At 37.1% G+C, this 17,813-nt stretch overlaps 1 protein-coding gene across 5 annotated transcripts in view; it reads right to left on the reverse strand.

Moving 5' to 3' along the window:
• Positions 1 to 17,813, reverse strand: part of CFAP44 (cilia and flagella associated protein 44) — a 153,615-nt gene that overhangs the window by 23,434 nt on the left and 112,368 nt on the right. For all 5 annotated transcript variants that reach the window (XM_031009240.3, XM_055381624.2, XM_055381620.2 and 2 more), the window contains 3 exons: positions 15,733 to 16,233; positions 13,139 to 13,342; positions 11,969 to 12,164 (listed from right to left, as the gene is read on the reverse strand). In XM_031009240.3, coding sequence (XP_030865100.3) covers positions 11,969 to 12,164; positions 13,139 to 13,342; positions 15,733 to 16,233 — 901 coding nt within the window. The remainder of the gene's footprint in view (positions 1 to 11,968; positions 12,165 to 13,138; positions 13,343 to 15,732; positions 16,234 to 17,813) is intronic.

Here is a 17,813-nt window from a genome sequence, read left to right on the forward strand (position 1 = left end):
TCGAGTGTTTAAATTATGTTTGATGACTGAAGCAAAAATATAACATTACTTAATGTGGTTCTAGATGTATGGAGAGGAAATATTTATACAAGTATATTATAAATGGGGAGGGTAAAGGGATGTAATGGTAAGTAAGGTTTTTGTACTTCACTTAAACTGGTAAAATGATGTAAAATGATGGCAAAATGATGACATTGCTAGACTGGGATAAATGATGACATTGGTAGACTGGGATAAATTATGTATATATAATGAAATATAAAGAGCAACAACTTAAACAGTTATATGAAGAGATGCATTCAAAAACACCATAAAAAATTAAAATAGAATCCCCAAAAACATTCAAGTAACCCACAGGAAAGCAGGAAAAATTTTATAAAAGAAAACAGAGAACATAAACAGAAAATAAAAATTAAATAACAGACAAGCTCTAAAATACCAACAATTGTATTAAATGTAAATGGTTTAAATACACCAAAGAAAAGACAGAGATTGCCAGGGTGAATGAAAAACATTATCCAATCATATGCTGACTACCAGAAATTTACTCCAAATCTAATGACAAGCAAATTCAAAGTAAATAGATGGAAAAAGAAATATTATACAAATTTTAATCAAAGCAAAGCAGGAGCAGCTATATTAATGTCAGACAAATAGACTTTAGAGCAAAGAAAATTACCAGAAACAGAAAGAAACCTTACATAATGACAAAAATGTCAATTTACCAAGACGACATGACACTCCTAAATTTGTATGCATAAAACAACAGAGCTGTAAAATATTTGAAGCAAAAACTGATAGAAATAAAAGAAGAAATGAAACAATCCACAATTGTATTTAGATACCTTAACACCCCTCTCTCAACATTTGATAGAACAACTACATAGAAAAGCAGCAAGAATGTAAGAGACCTCAACAGCATCAACAACCAACAGGATTTAAATGACAGTAATTAAAACACTCCACCCAAAACAGCAGAATATACAGACAGTTTCTGACTTAAAACATTTTGACTTATAATTTTTCAGCTTTATGATGGTGTGAAAGCAATATGCATTTGGTAGAAACCAGACTTCAAGTACTCATACAGCCATTCTGTTTCATTTTCAGTACTATGTTCAATAAATTATATGAGATATTCAATAGCTGATTATAAAATAGGTTTTGTTTTAGATGATCTTGCCCAACTCCAGGCTAACACAGGTGTTCTGAGCATTCTGAAGCCAAGCTAAGCTAAGCTACTATGTTTGGTAGGTTAGGTGTATTAAATGCATGTTTGACTTGTGATATTTTCAATTTAAGATAGGTTTATCAGGACATACCCCATGGTAAATCAAGGAGCATCTATATATTCTTTGCAAGTGCCCAGAGAACAAATACCAAGATAGATCATATGCCAGACCATAAAACAAACCTCAACAATTACAAAAGAATTGAAATAATACAGAATATGTTCTCCGACCATATGTGCTTTGCTTCCGACCACAATGAAATCAAAGTAGAAATCAATAACAGAAAGATAACAGAAAAATTCCAAAACACTTTAAACTAAACAACACGTTTCTATACAATTCATGGGATACAGACCAGGTCTCAATAAAAATTTTAAAAACTACATTGACCAGAGTGAAAATAAAAAATCCAACTTAAAATTTGTGAGATGCAGCCAAAGCAGAGTTAAGAGGGAATTTATAGCACTAAATTAGAAAAGAAGAAAAATATCATCAATAATCTAAGCTCCCACAACAAAACCTAAACATGGAAGTATAAAATAAACCAAAAGCAAGCAGGAAAAAATGTAATCATAAAGATAAGAGCAGAAATCAATGAAATTAAAAGGAGAAAAACAATAAAGAAAATCCCTTATAACACAAGCTGGTTTGTTCTTGAAAAGATCAGTTGAATCGACAAACCTCTAGCCAGACTGAAAAAAAAAGACACAAGTTACCAATATGAAGAATACAGCTGGCTGTAGTGGCTCACGCCTGTAATCCTAGCACTTTGAGAGACCGAGGTGGGTGGATCACTTGAGGTCAGGACTTTGAGACCATCCTGGCCAACATTGTGAAACCCCATCTCTACTAAAAATACAAAAATTAGCTGGGTGTGGTGGTGGGTGTCTGTAATCCTGGCTACTCAGGAGGCTGAGGCAAAAGAATTGCTTGAATCTGGGAGGCGGAGGTTGCAGTGAGCCAAGATCACGCCACTGCACTCCAGCCTGGGCAACAGAGTGAGACTCCATCTCAAAAAAAAAAAAAAAAAAAAAGCAACAGGATGACAAACAGAAAAGATGGCCAACTAGAAACAGCCAGGAAGTGCCACTCCCACTGAGAGAGCCTAAATTATGGAGTAAACCACCATAATTTAAAAATGTCTCCAGAGAGAAAATGCCAAGAGTGAATTGAGAGGCAACAGCGAAGGTGAGGCTGAAGAGGAAAGAAGCTGGGAACCCTGAACGGGGTAACCAAACACCAAGGCTCTCCCCAAACAGCTACTGGGAAAGGGATGAGTAAGGGAACTGAGGGATGGCTCACTCTTACCACAGACCTCTGGAATCCTGGCTATAGGGGACCCCATGACTCCCATGGATGTGTGACCTGGCAGGGGGATCTCCCCAGGGAGCAAGCAGAGACTGGCCTTCAGATGACATGGATCCCGAGTGCCTTTGTGCATTGGGCAGCTCTGACAGACAGCGGCCATAGACACTCATCCCCCAGAGTTCCTCATCCCTCTCTGGGAGGCATGGGCTCCAGCTGACCTCCAAGCCAGGAGAGAGCAGGGCCGGCTTCCCTGTGGGACTGGGGCACATCTTCTCTGCAAGCCCTCCTGCCTGCCAGTCACTGCCGGGGCCCATGCCTCACCGCCCTGCAGGAGCAGGTACACAACATAGCCTTTGCAGCCCAGCCTGAGTGCATTGCTGCACCTGAGTAGTTTCCTGGCAACCGTGGAGCAAATCGGATCCCCCAGTGCAGCTGGAACCTGACCCTGACCCTGAATCTCAAGATATCCCAGTGTCTCCAGGGCCGTGGTGCACAGCTCAAGAGCATGGAGCCAAGATCTATGGCCAGCACTTGAGCTGGGGAGGAGCCCTCACTCTCAGAGAGTATTGAGAGGGGTGAGATGCATGAGTTCCTGGGCTGGGGTGAGAATGGGGCTTTCTTCCTTTGCAGGGCCAGTCCAGAAAGGATGTTGCATATCTCCCTGCTGCAGTCTTTGTGCAAGGGGGCCCCATGGCCTGGAACACCCAACAACAACAAAAACACAGGCACAGTGCCAGTGATTGGAGGGGGCTCCCCCAAGGCCCAGGAGTGGACCTGGTGAGTGGCCATCTCTCCCACTCCCTCACCCCTACTTCAGAGCATACCTGCAAACACAAGGAAATACTAAAGAGCTGTGCAGCTGGGTATTAATGCAGCTACTGGCCACTACTGGTTTTTTTTTTAACAGTCTAAAATGACTGAAATGACAAACATAAAATTCAGAATCTGGATGGCAAGGAAGCTCATCAAGATTCAGGAGATAGTTGAAACCCAATCCAAGAAATTCAGTAAAATGATCCAAGAGCCGAAAGATGAAATAAGAAAGAAGAAAACCAAATTTTTAAAGTTTTTAAACATTTTCAGAAAAAAGAAAACCGAACTTCTAGAGCTAAAAAACTCACTACAAGAATTTCATAATATGATTGGAATATTAACAGCAGAATAGACTAAGATGAGGAAAGAATCTCAGTTCAAGGAATGCTTCTTTGATTCAACTCAGACAAAAGTAAAGAAAAAAATTAAATGAACCAAATCTCTGAAACATATGAGATTCTACAAAGAGAACAAATCTATGACTCATTGGTACTCCTGAGAAAGAAGGAGAATAAGCAACTTGGAAAATATATTTGAGAATGTAGTCCACAAAAATTTCCCTAATCTTATTAGAGAGTTTGAAATACAAACTCAAGAAATACAAAGAGCCCCAGCTAGATACGATACAAGATGACCACCCCAAGGCACACAGTCATCAGATTCACCAAGGACAATGCAAAAGAAAAAAATCTTAAAGGCAGCTAAAGAGAAGGGTCAAGTCACATACAGAGAGAACTCCATCAGGCTAGCAGCAGACCTCTGAGCAGAAATCTTACAAGCAAGAAGAGACTGGGGGCCTATTTTCAGTGTCCTTATAAAGAAAATAAATTCGAACCAAGAATTTCACATCCTGCCATACTGTTTCATAAGTGAAGGAGAAATAAAATCCTTCTCAGGCAAGCAAATGCTGAGGGAATAAGTTTCAACTAGACCAGTCTTACAAGAGGTCCTTAAGGGAGTGTTAAACATGGACTCAAAAAAAAAAAACAAAAAAAAAACAAAAAAAAAATACCCTTTAGCACACAGCTGACAGGCACTATAAAGCAACTACAAAATCAAGTCTACATAACAACCAGCTAACATCATGATGACAGGATCAAAAATCACATGTATCAATACTAACCTTGAATGTAAATGGGCTAAACACCCCACTTCAGAGTTAGAGTGCCAAACTGGATAAAAAGACAAGAACCAACCATCTGTTGTCTTCAAGAGGCCCATCTCAGATATAATTATACCCATTGGCTCAAAGTGAAAGGATGGAGAAAGATCTACCATGTAAATGGAAAACAAAAAAAGAGCAGGAGTTGCTATTCTTATATCAGATAAAACAGACTTTAAACCAATAAAAATTAAGAAGGATAATGAAGAGCATCACATAATGATAAAGAGTGCAATCCAACAGGAAGACTTAACTATCCGAAATATATATGCACCCAACATTGGAGCATCCAGATTCATAAAACAAGTCCTTCCTGGCCTACAAAAAGACTTAGACAACCACACAATAATAGTGTGAGACCTCAACATCCCACTGACAGCATTAGACAGCTCATCAAGGCAGAAAACTAACAAAAAAACTCTGGACTTAAACTCAACACTTGACCAATTGGACCTAATACGCATCTACAGAACACTCAATCCAACAACTTAGAATATACATTCTTCTCATCTGCACACAGAATGTAGTCTAAGATTGACCACATGCTTGGTCATAAAGCAAGAAGAAAAGAAATAACTATAATTAGAAAAGAACTTAATGAAGTTGAGATATAAAAATCCATACAAAAGATTCATGAAACCAAGAGGTTTTTTTTCAAAAAAATAAACAAGATTGCTATATCACTAGTTAGATTAACAAAGAAAAGAAAATGAGAAGATCCAAATAAGTACAATTAGAAATGACAAAGATGGCATTACAACTCATCCCACAGAAATACAAAAGATAATCAGAGACTAATTATGAACACTTCTGAGACTATTATGAACACTTCTATGCACACAAACCAGAAAATCTAGAGGAAATGGATAAATTCCTGGAAATACATAATCTCCCAAGATTGAATAAGGAAGAGATTAAAACAGTGAATAGAACAATATTGAATTCTGAAATTGAATCAGTCATAAAAAATAGATAACAATGAAAAAAAGCCCTGCATCAGATGAATTCACAGCTGAATTCTACCAGACATACAAAGAAGAATTGGTACCAATTCTACTGAAACTATTCCAGAAAATTGAGGAGGTATATTAGTCTCTCTCTCTCTCTCTCTCTCAATATATATAGATCTATATTTGTTCTGGCAACTGCAAAGCAAATCAGATCCCCCAGTGCAGCTGGAACCTGACCCTGACCCTGAATCTCAAGATATCCCAGTGTCTCCAGGACCGTGGTGCACAGCTCAAGAACATGGAGCAGATATATATATGATATATATATGATATATATCTCATATATCATATGATATATATGATATATATCTCATATATCATATGATATATATGATATATATCTCATATATCATATGATATATATGATATATATCTCATATATCATATGATATATATGATATATATCTCATATATCATATGATATATATGATATATATCTCATATATCATATGATATATATGATATATATATGATATATATGATATATATATGATATATATCTAGATATAGAGTACTTAATGAAGTTATATATGTATATATAATGAAGTTATATATACATATATATAATGAAGTTATATATATCTAGATGTATATTATTAAGTATTAAGGAGTTTATTAAGTATTAAGTCACATGATCACAAGGTCCTAAAATAGACTGTCTGCAAGCTGAGGAGCAAGAAAAGCCAGTCCAAGTCCCAAAACTGAAGAACTTGAAGTTCAATGTTCGAGGGCAGGAAGGGTCTAGCATGGGAGAAAGATGTAGGCTGGGAGGCTAGGCCAGTCTAGTTTTTTCACATTTTTCTGCCAGCTTTATATTCTAGCCACACTGTCAGATAATTAGAGGTGCCCACCCAGATTAAGGATGGGTCTACCTTTCCCAGCCCACTGACTCAAAAGTTAATCTCCTTTGGCAGCACCCTCACAGACACACCCAGGATCAATACTTTGCATCCTTCAATCCAATCCTGTTGACACTCACCATCACAGGAGGGATTCCTCCCTAAAACATTCTATGAAACCAGCATCAGCCTAATATCAAAATTTTTTGGCAGAGATATGATGAAGAAAGAAAACTTCAGGCTAATATCTCTGATGAGCATAGACGCAAAAATATTCAAAACATACTAGCAAACCAAATCCAGCAGCACATCAAAAAGTTAATTCACCATGATCAAACAGGCTTTATTCCTGGGATGCAAGATTGGTTCAACATACGTAAATCAGTAAATGTGATTCACCACATAAACAGAATTAAAAGCAAAAACCATGTGATCATCGTAATAGACGCAGAAAAAGTTTTCAAGAAAATCCAACATATCTTCATAATAAAAATCCTTGACAGACTAGGCATCGAGGAAACATACCTCAAAATAATAAGAGCGCTATGTCAAATCCATATAGCCAACATCATACTGAATGGGCAAAAGCTGGAACCATTCTTCTTGAGAAGTGGAACAAGGCAAGAATGCCCACTCTCACCATTCTATTCAACAAAGTACTGTAAGTCTTAGCCAGAGCAATCTGGCAACAAACAGAAATAAAAGGCATCTAAATAGGAAAAGAAGTCAAAATAACTATCTTTGCTGGTGATATGATTCTATACTTAGAAGACCCCAAAGATTGCCAAGAGGCTACTACAACTGGTAAATATTTTTAGCAAGGTTTTGGAATACAAAATCAATATACAAAAATCAGTAGCATTTCTATACATCAATAATGTACAGTCTGAAAATCAAATCAAGAATATAATCCCACTTACAATGGTGACAATAAAAATGAAATACCTAGGAACATAGCTAATCAAAGAGGTGAAAGATCTCTACAAGGAGAATTACAAAACACCGCTGAGAGAAATCAGAGATGACAAAAATAAATGGAAAAACATCCCATGCTCATAGATTAGAAGAATCAATATCATTAAAACGGCATATCCTCCAAAGCAATATACAGATTCAATGCTACTCCTATCAAATTACCAGCATCAGTTTTCACACAACTAGAAAAAACTAAAAACTATTCTAAAATTCATATGGAACCAAAAAGGAGCCCAAATAGCCAATGCAATCCTAAAGATAATCCACAAAGCTGGAGGCATCACACTACCTAACTTCAGCTATAAAGCTGTAGTAACCAAAACAGCACAGTACTGGTACAAAAACAGACAGACACATAGACCAAAAGATCAGAACAGAAAACTCAGAAATAAGGTTGTGCACCTACAACCATCTTATCTTCAACAAGGTTGACAAAAACATGCAATGGGGAAAGAAGTTCCTATTTGATAAATGGTGTTGGGATAACTGGCCAGCCATAGACAACCTACAGAATGGAAGAAAATATTCACAAGCTATGCATCCAACAAAAAACTAATATCCAGAATCTATAGCAAAAAACAAATAACTCTATTAAACAATGGGCAAAGGACATGAACATACACTTCTCAAAAGATGACCTACAAGCAGGCAACAAACATGAAAAAAATACTCATCATCACTAATCATCAGAGAAGTGCAAATCAAAACCACAATGAGATACCATCTCACACCAGTCAGAATAACTATTATTAAAAAGTCAAAAAAGAGGCTGGTGAGGCTATGGAGAAATGAGAGCACTTATACACCATTAGTGGGAATGTAAATTAGTTCAGCCACTGTGGAAAGCAGTTTGGAGATTTCTCAAAGAACTTAAAAATGAGCCACCATTTGACCCAGCAATCCTATTACTGGGTATATACACAAAGGAAAATAGATCATTATACCAAAAAGACATAAGCACTCATGTTCATTGCCATGTGTATTAGTCCATTCTCACACTGCTAATAAAAACATATGCAAGACTGGGTAATTTATAAATGAAAGAGGTTTAATTGACTCACAGCTCAGCATGGCTGGGGACGCCTCAGGAAACTTAAAATCACAGTAGAAAGGGAAGCAAACATGTCCTCCTCCACATGGCAGCAGGAAGGAGAAGTGCAGAGTGAAGTTGGCGGCGGGGAAGCCCCTTATAAAGCCATCAGATCTCATGAGAACTCACTCATCATGAGAATAGCAGCATGAGGGTAACCACTCCCATGATTCAATTACCTCCAACCAGATCCCTCCCATACATGTGGGGATTATGGGGACCAAAATTCAAGATGAGATTTCGGTAGGGACACAGCCAAACCATAACACTGTGCTATACACAACAGCAAAGACATGGAATCAACCTAGGTGCCTATCAGTGGTGGGTTGGACAAAGAAAATCAACATATACACCATTGAATATTACACAGCCATAAAAAAAGAATGAAATCATGACCTTTGCAGCAACATGGATGGAGCTGGAGGTGATAATCCTAAGCGAATTCACACAGGAACAGAAAACCAAATACTACATATTTTCATTTATAAATGAGAGCTAAAAACATTGAGCACACATGGACATAAACACGGGAACAACAGACACTGCAGACTATTAGAGTGGTGAGGGAAGGAGGGGGGCATTGGCTGAAAAACTACCTATTTGGTACTATGCTCACTACCTGGGTGCAATATACCAATGTAACAATCCTGCACATATACCGCCTGTATCTAAAATAAAAGCTGAATTTTTTTTTAGAAAAAAAGAATGCAACAGGTGATATTACTACAGACCCTGTAGACACTAAAAAGATAAGGATATTCATGTATTAATTTGGCATCTTAGATGAAATATACCAATTCCTCAAAAAACCACAAACTACCATGACTCACCCAATATGAAACAGATAATTTGGGCTGGGTGCAGTGGCTCATGCCTGTAATCCCAGCACTTTGGGAGGCCGAGGCCGGTGGAACACAAGGTCAGGAGATCAAGACCATCCTGGCCCACATGGTGAAATCCCGTCTCTACTAAAAACACAAAAAAATTAGCTGGGCATGGTGGCACGTGCCTGTAGTCCCAGCTACTTGGGAGGCTGAGGCAGGAGAATCGCTTGAACCTAGGAGGTGGAGGTTGCAGTGAGCACAGATCGCGCCACTGCACTCCAGCCTGGTGACAGAGCAAGACTCCATCTCAAAAAAAAAAAAATAAAAGAGAGAGAGAAATAGATCATTTGAACAACCCTATAACTATTAAGAAAGTTGAATTTGTAATTTAAAAACTCCCCCAAAAGAAATGTTCAAATCCAAAAGCTTTCACTGGTGAATTCTACTAAGTGTTTAAAGAATAATTACCACCAATTCCAAGCAAGATCTTCCAGAAAATCAAATGGAAAAGAAAATTTTCTGATTCATATTAAGAAAAGCTAGTTTTTATTACCCTGATACTAAAACCAGACAAAGACAGTATAAAAAATGAAAACTACAGAAAAATGATCTTCATGAATATAGACAAAAAATTTCTTAATGAAATATTAGCAAATAGAATTAATCAATATATAAAAAGAATTTTGCACTATGCCAAGGAAGGTTTATTTCAGAAATGCAATTCTGATTTAACAATCCATAATTAGCCAATGTAATCTACCATATTAATAGGCTAAAAAGAAAATTACATGATCATGAATCAACGTAGACAGGCATCTGACAAATTTTCACCCCCATTCATGAAAAAAATTCATGAAAAAGAGGAACAGAGGTGAACTTCCTTAACTTAATAGAGTATCTATAAAACACCTACAGGTAATATTATACTTAATATTGAAAATAAAGCAAGAATGTCAGCTTTCAGCACTCACATAGTACTGGATGTTCTAGCCATGCAATAAGGCGAGAAAATGAAATAGGCATCCTGATCAGAAATAAATAAATAAAACTGCCTATATTTGCAGACGAAATTATTAGGTGAAATTATTTTCCCATTATTAATAGCAAAACCCACAATTACTTTTGCACCAACCTAATCATCTACATAGAAATTCCCAAGGAATCTATCAAAACCTCTTAGAACTAATAAGTAAGGTTACGGGATATCAGCTAAACATGTAAAAATCTATTAGTAGCAATGAACATGAGGACACTGAGATTAAAAAATACAGTATCATTTAAAATCACTAAAAAAGGGGCCGGGCACAGTGGCTCATGCCTGTAATCCCAGCACTTTGGGAGGCTGAAGTGGGCAGATCACAAGGTCAAGAGATTGAGATCATCCTGGCTAACACAGTGAAACCCTGTCTCTACTAAAAATAGAAAAATTAGCCAGGCGTGGTGGTGGGAGCCTGTAATCCCAGCTACTTGGGAGGCTGAGTCAGGAGAGTGGTGTGAACCCAAGGGCGGAGCTTGCAGTGAGCCGAGATCACGCCACTGCACTCCAGCCTGGGTGACAGAGCCAGACTCCATCTCAAAAAAAAAAAAATCACTAAAAAAGGAAATAGGTGTAAATCTAACAAAACATGAACATGAATTATATACTGAATACTAGTATACAATTTTGATCAAAGAAACCGAGGTTCTAAATAAACAGAGATATATTGTGCCTTTTTTATTTTTTATTTTTTTTGGAGACAGGGTCTCGCTCTGTCGCCCAGACTGGAGTGCAGTGGCATGATCTCAGCTCACTGCCAGCTCTGCCTCCTGGGTTCACGCCATTCTCCTGTCTCAGCCTCCCGAGTAGCTCGGACTAGGGCATATTGTGCTTTCCAATGGAAAACTCAATGTAGTAAAGATACCAGTTGTTTCCAAGTTAATATACAGTTTTAACACAATTACTATCAAATTTCCAACAAGATTTTTTGTAGATATAAAGAAGATTTTTCTAAAATACGGAAATATCAAGGAACTAGAATAGCTACAACAATTTTACAAAAGAAGAATAAAGTAGGAGGAGTTAGTCTACCTGATTTAAGGGCTCAATATGTAGCTACAATAATCAAGACTGTAGCATTGGTGAAAAGATTGACACATAGATCAATGTAACAGAACCTAGAAATACATCCACACAAAGATGCCCAAATGATCTTGACAAAGATCAAAGCAATTCAGTCGAAGAGAGACAACCTTTTCAACAAATGATACTACAGTAAATGAAAAGGCAAGCTACACACTAGGAAAAAATATTTGCAAACCACATATCTGACACAGGACTAGTATACAGAATATATAAAGAACTCTCCAAACTCAACAGTAAAAAAAGCAAATGATCCTATTCAAACATGGGCAAAAGGAGACATTTCACCAAATGAGATATACATATGGCAAATAAACACATAAAAAGATGTGCTTATTAACTTAAACTACACTATGCTCACTCATACCAGATACACATAAACATGTGCACACATGTGCAAACAAACATGCACACAGATTAACTCGAGGTGTTGGAAGACCCTAAGGTTTATGTCTTCTCCTCTTTAGCCCCCACAGTGTCTCTACATTGTCTATGTTATAGTGAAAAAAATAAGGTATCTAATAGGTCCCTTAGTTACCTCTCTATTTCATGTTAATGAGAGAAAATAAGATCATATGCAAGAAAGAAATACAAACCAGCATCTCCTTCAACTTCTTTTTTCTTTACCCGTTTAATCTTCTTCTTTAGGACCTTCATGAGGAAGTTTGCAAATTTATTGTTTTCTCCAATGGCTGCTTGAAAACCAGCATAGAGTGCCTTTTCTTGCTCCTGGAGTTTGGTGATTTCATTCTTTTTCTCTTCCATCTCTTTAAGAGTTTCATTTATTTTCCACTAAATGAATAAAAACAAGGAAAATGATAAATATTTCTGATAAACCAAGTTCAGAGAGCAATGTACTTTACAATACAAGGTCACAGTTTACAAATGTATTTTTTAAAACTTCTTAAAAGAAGTTTACATTTCTGATGTTTGCAGAGCCATCCATTTATTGGTTAAAATTTTATAATTCCTTTGTAAAAATCAGTCATGTTTAGAATTAGAAAATCAGCTTTTTAGTGCTAAGCATCCCCCCAAAATCTAAATTAAACTGAAACTTTTCCTTGAAATTCCTTAAATTGAATATGTGGATGTCAGCTAATATTTTTGCATGTGTAGTCTCAAAAACCAATGAATTTTTTGTATTGATATATAACTAAAACAAAGAGACATATAATTTCTAGTGAAGCTAATATACCTAAAAATGAATGTTACTATTTAGCATATACTATCTGTTTAATAGAATCTTTCTTATTTTAAAACAAAGCTAGTATAATTTATTTTCTGAAATTTAGTATACAAATATAACAAATAAAGGAACCTCATTTCTTATGATATTCAATCATATATTACACTGAAGCTGTCATACTTAAGAAACTCACCAGCTTCTTTTTCAGTTGTTTTCATAAGGATAACATATAATCAAAACTCAATTTTATATCATAGCTTACTTTTTTGTTTTTTAGGGAACCCAACTCACCAGGCTGGTGTAGAGTGGCACAATCAAAGGCTAACTTGTGAAAATTTTATTCTCCTACCTTACAGAATATCAGACCAAATTTACTAAAAAATCTGAATCATTTCTCTTTGACCATGAATACTAAAGATGGAGACTAGGTAGGAATAACAGGAAAAAGGAGGAGGGGGAAAGAAGACAAGAAAGAGATAAGGGCTAGAACAAGTGGGAGATTTGAGTTAAGAAGAAAAAGAAATCAAGTTTCTCCATAACTAAGGGACCAGCCAGCTAGGATTCTTCAGCCCACTCATACTTGCATGTACTGTTCCTCTTTGTCTAAGGAATTAACACGTTCTTGAAGTATGTTCTCCTGTTTTTCAAAATTCTTCAGGAGAAGTATTTCTTGAAATAAGGTGACATGGTGCAGGTCAGATAATTTCATCTGAGTATCTAGTTTCAGTTTCTGATGTCTAAGGAGACGGAGTTCTGCATCGAAAGTGACAACCAGTTCTTTGATCTGAGATGGAAAAAATATTTGAGGATACGTTAGAAGACTAGATAAACGCATTTTTAAACTATCTAACAGTACTAATTTGTATGAAGTCATTTTTTATTATGCCCTTATGGATGGAGAATTGTGTGTGTGTGTATAGTAACAAAAATAAATTCATTAATGGCATTAAGTTTACATAAATTAATTTATTAAGTGGTAGGAATTGTGTAACTAGAAGTCCTTCCACCTATTTCTTCACCATTAACTAAGCCATCAATCAAGAATGCCCTTCTTGCTTTACTGTGTAGCTTATGAGCTCTCTGAGTGGGTAGTGTTTCTATCTGTTTCCTCTTTATTCTCCATAGTATCTCTACAATCCCTTTTATATAGTAAGCACAAATAAATACGTTTCCCAACTTCTTATGTTGAAAATTTTCAAAACCACAGAATGGTAAATATTTTTAAATAGATAAAATTATCATGGAGCCACAAAAAACCTGTTCAATCTCTTCCTAAGATTGAAGAAATTAAGGTCAAAGGTACTTTTCCTGATAAGAGCCGAAGTATCCCAAGTCCTGGTCCAGACTTTAATCCATTATGGTCCTACTAATTTTAAGTCCTCAGTTTTGTTCTGATTTTGGTACAGCTTTCCCTCCCCCCCACCCCCCCCCCAGTATCACAAAGGAGACGAAGAGGTCAAGAGAGAGCCCCAAGGGCTGATTCTCCTGAGGAAACTGGAACAATAGGAAGAGACAAACCATTCTATGTTTTTAATTAGTTTGTACATGATAGGTGGCCTCAACTGTCAAAAGCCTATAGTAAGTGAGGACCCAGACTGGGGCTGAGGAGAGAAAGAGATCTGTGGGTTTGGAGCAGTGAAGCTACCAGAGAAATTTAGAGAGCTAAAAAAAAAAAAAAAAAAAAAAAAAGAGAGAGAAGAAAAAATTAAACTTTTAAGTAACCATCGCTATAGACTATATGTTTGGGCTCCCCTTTAAAGCTTGTTTAACAAACTTGAATTATTCCTGCATTTATTTGGAGGTAGGTCTATATTTTCTTCAACGCAATACTATTCTTAAACTGGACCACATAGGTCTCCAAGTCTGTAAGGATTACACTTGTTTTATTCTCTCCAATCCCAATAGCCTATAAGCTTTGTGAAGATAGAGAACACGTCTTTCTTAAGAATTGCTGTATCCCTAATCCTATCTATCAGTGTCCCTGCATATAGAACATCCAATAAATATTTGTTAAATTAATAAATTAGTTACAATTAAATCAATCCAAACCTTTGACTGAATATCTATTATATGTTTGACATTGTCCTAGACTATGTGGAGGAATCAGAAGAAGTATATGTGGCCCTTTGCTCAAGAATTGTGTAATTTAATTTTCAAGACAATACTAATACCCATGAAACAGCAAGGAAAATTAGTGTAAAACATGAGATGCTTATTACAGGTGCAACTGGAGTTTAGAAACAAGGACAGCATAAGTAATGTGGGTGGAAAATGCTGGAGAGGGTTTGGAACTGAGCCATGCTTTGAATGATGACTTAACTCTGGAAGGAAGTCATTACTGGTGGAAGGAAGTCATTACTGGTAGAAGGAAACAGCAAAGGAAAAAGCACAGATGCAAAACTCAGAATGGTGTGGGAGGAAAAGGTGGAGTGGAGAGAGGCAAGAACAGTGAGAAAACAGGGCTGGACAAAGAAGAGATAATGGTGAAGAATAAGGCTGGGAAGCTATTGAGGGCATCACCACAGGGTGAAGCTGGAAAGACACACTGAGGAAAGGGAATCTACATGGCTGACAGCAGAGAGTTATCTATCCAAGAAAGGTTCTTCTTTCATATTCAAAGAACATCCTGCCCAACAGGCCCTAGTCTGGTCCTGAATTTCCTAGAAATAAAAATAGTCGCCATTCCAGCTCCAGAACAATCTCAAACCCAGTAATCACCATAAACACTTCTACTAATGGAACAAACCACATATTAGAGAAAAAGGATGGTGTGAAAAGCAGAGGGTGCCCTGTTTCTCTGGAAAATTCTTAACTATGTTCCATCCATTATCTATGTTCCATCCATCATCTAAAAGCTGCTCCTCCACTTCCCCTTTACAATGACTTCAGTTAGATGCCAAGTAACTGAAACATGGGCTTCCCCTTCATTCTTTGTCAGCTTTCCAAAACAAAACAAAAAAAAGTTTAAAAGCTCTGTAGTTCTGGGAAGAGCACAATGATTTCCAGAAGGCCAAGGATGGGGAGGAAGCCAAGCCATCACTGAGTGGTGAGCTGGTCAGGGTTTGGGAAAGGTTCATGCAGAGAAATTTTAAATAAATAAACAAAAAACCCGACCCAATTTTTTCCCTTCTCTTCTCTCTTTCAGCTTTAACTAGGAACAGGTTCACCCCTTACCCTGTTGACCAAATACTGTTGCATGTACACGTGTTTAATCTCGTCTCTCTTCATAATTTCCAGCTCCACATCCGTTGGCTCTGCTTTTTCAAATTCCAAACACTTTGGTATATCTAGGCTGAATGTTGATGCCTTTGATGATCTAGATATTGAATCACCGGTTGTCAAATCCCCATCCTTTCCAGAAGAGAGCTTGAGGAATCCTCCAACTGGGCCTCCAGACCCTGTCTGTTCCACTCTGGGGGACTTTTCATCGTTACTTTTCATTTGCTGTTGCTTAAAATTTAGGAGAGTTTCTTCATCATACTGAAATCTCTTTTCTGGAACTTCTTCTGGGTGTATCTGAGGAATTTTGGGAATGGGTATGTGCTTGGATATGTGAAGAGTCGACTGAATGTTCTTCAGTTCTTGTACCAGGCACTGTATTTCCTCAACAACAGCCACTTTAAGGTCTCTAAGAGAGAGAATGCACTTGTTCATGTGCCTTTTATTTCCATGGACCTGAAAAAAAGAAGAGGAAGGAAACAACAGTACAACCCTCTGACAAATAACTGTATGGAATATGATCTGCTCTTTTCCGTTGCTGAAAGGCCTAGCAAATATTCAAGATAAAAATTCATCTGATCATACCTTTTTACCACCAAGTTTCCCTTTTCTTTAATATTTAGGATTTTTTCCATTTAGGCCCTCCAAGATGGAAGGACAGTCTACATATGACCTCTGGTATCTCTTGGCTTCCCACGATTTGTTCCCTCCAGCTGGCTTGTGTGGCTGAGTTCCCCTGTCCTCCTTTATCACTCCATGGAAGTCCTTCCAGGAGCCTTGTTCAAGCTGGATACTCTCTCCAGGGAGAAAGGGGAAGGCAATTAATTCATTTTCCTCCTGGAACTTTGAATCCCTTTGACTTAGACTCACTTAGGGCTTCCCACCTAGGCCCAAACTACAGGTTAGCCTATTTTCATTCTGTATTTTGGCCACATGATTATTGTTAGTCCTTGTGTAGGCAAGGCCATGATTCTGAATTTCAGTAGCATGTCACACCAAGAGACTGCAGGATCCTTCCTTCATTCCTTCTCCATTTATCAAAGCCAAGCTGTGCCTCTGCTTCCAGGCACAGGGGCTATACAATCTCATTGCTCTTTCATTACCAGCTGTCTCCCTGGTCTGTGTTTTCTAAATGCCATTCCGAGAGCCTGAGAGCACATGCAACCCTACTGTACTTCCTGTGTGCAGTTAGGCTACTAGATTGTCCAAAGGCCATTAAGAATTACTTTGCATAAACATACAGTTTTTTAAAGATCAAAAGTCACTCCCTCAAGCAGTCTTACAAAAGCTACATATATATTTACTATCTGCAACACAGAAAACTGTATCAAGATAGAGGAAATGTTCTGCAACTTGAAAATAAACCTTTAAATCACTAAGGTTTAAGCTCAAAAGCCAGCAGTTGGGTGAATGGACAACCACCTGTGAAGTGTCTGAAGGACTGCAGATTAGGCCACCAAGAACAAACCCATATCACCGATGGCTGTAAGGCCTACCTCTTTAAGGAGACTCCACACATCAACTCTTTCTTTCTAGTTTTTCAAATACCACACAAACCTAAATACTGGCTGAGAAAAAAGATGAATAATACACTATTTTAAAAATATTTAATACTTTTCAATGATTTTCAATTTGACCATGACAATAAAGACCATTTATGGATTTTGACCATTAAATTAACCCTATGAGGTATACCAGACATGTCTTATTGTTAATTGGTATTAATACTCTTTTTACAGATGAAATAAAAGGCTTAGGGAGATTTATATGACTTAGCAAAGTTCACATGGCTATTAAGTGGCAGAGATGGAAACAGAACTCCAGTCTTCTGACTTGTAGAAAAAGGTGTTCTATGTGATTTTATTTTAATAAAGCAAATTTCAGTGTAATGCAATTAAGTTGAAGATATCATACATGCCCATCTCCTCTAGCTGGAGTATGAAATTTCAGATTGGATAAATTGTGGTCATAAGAACATTTCTCTACAATGATGTATGTAACATGATGAATAAATAAAAATTACCTTAGAAGAACAA

This window comes from Gorilla gorilla, chromosome 2, assembly GCF_029281585.2.
Source record: "Gorilla gorilla gorilla isolate KB3781 chromosome 2, NHGRI_mGorGor1-v2.1_pri, whole genome shotgun sequence".
Taxonomy (NCBI): Eukaryota; Metazoa; Chordata; class Mammalia; order Primates; family Hominidae; genus Gorilla; species Gorilla gorilla.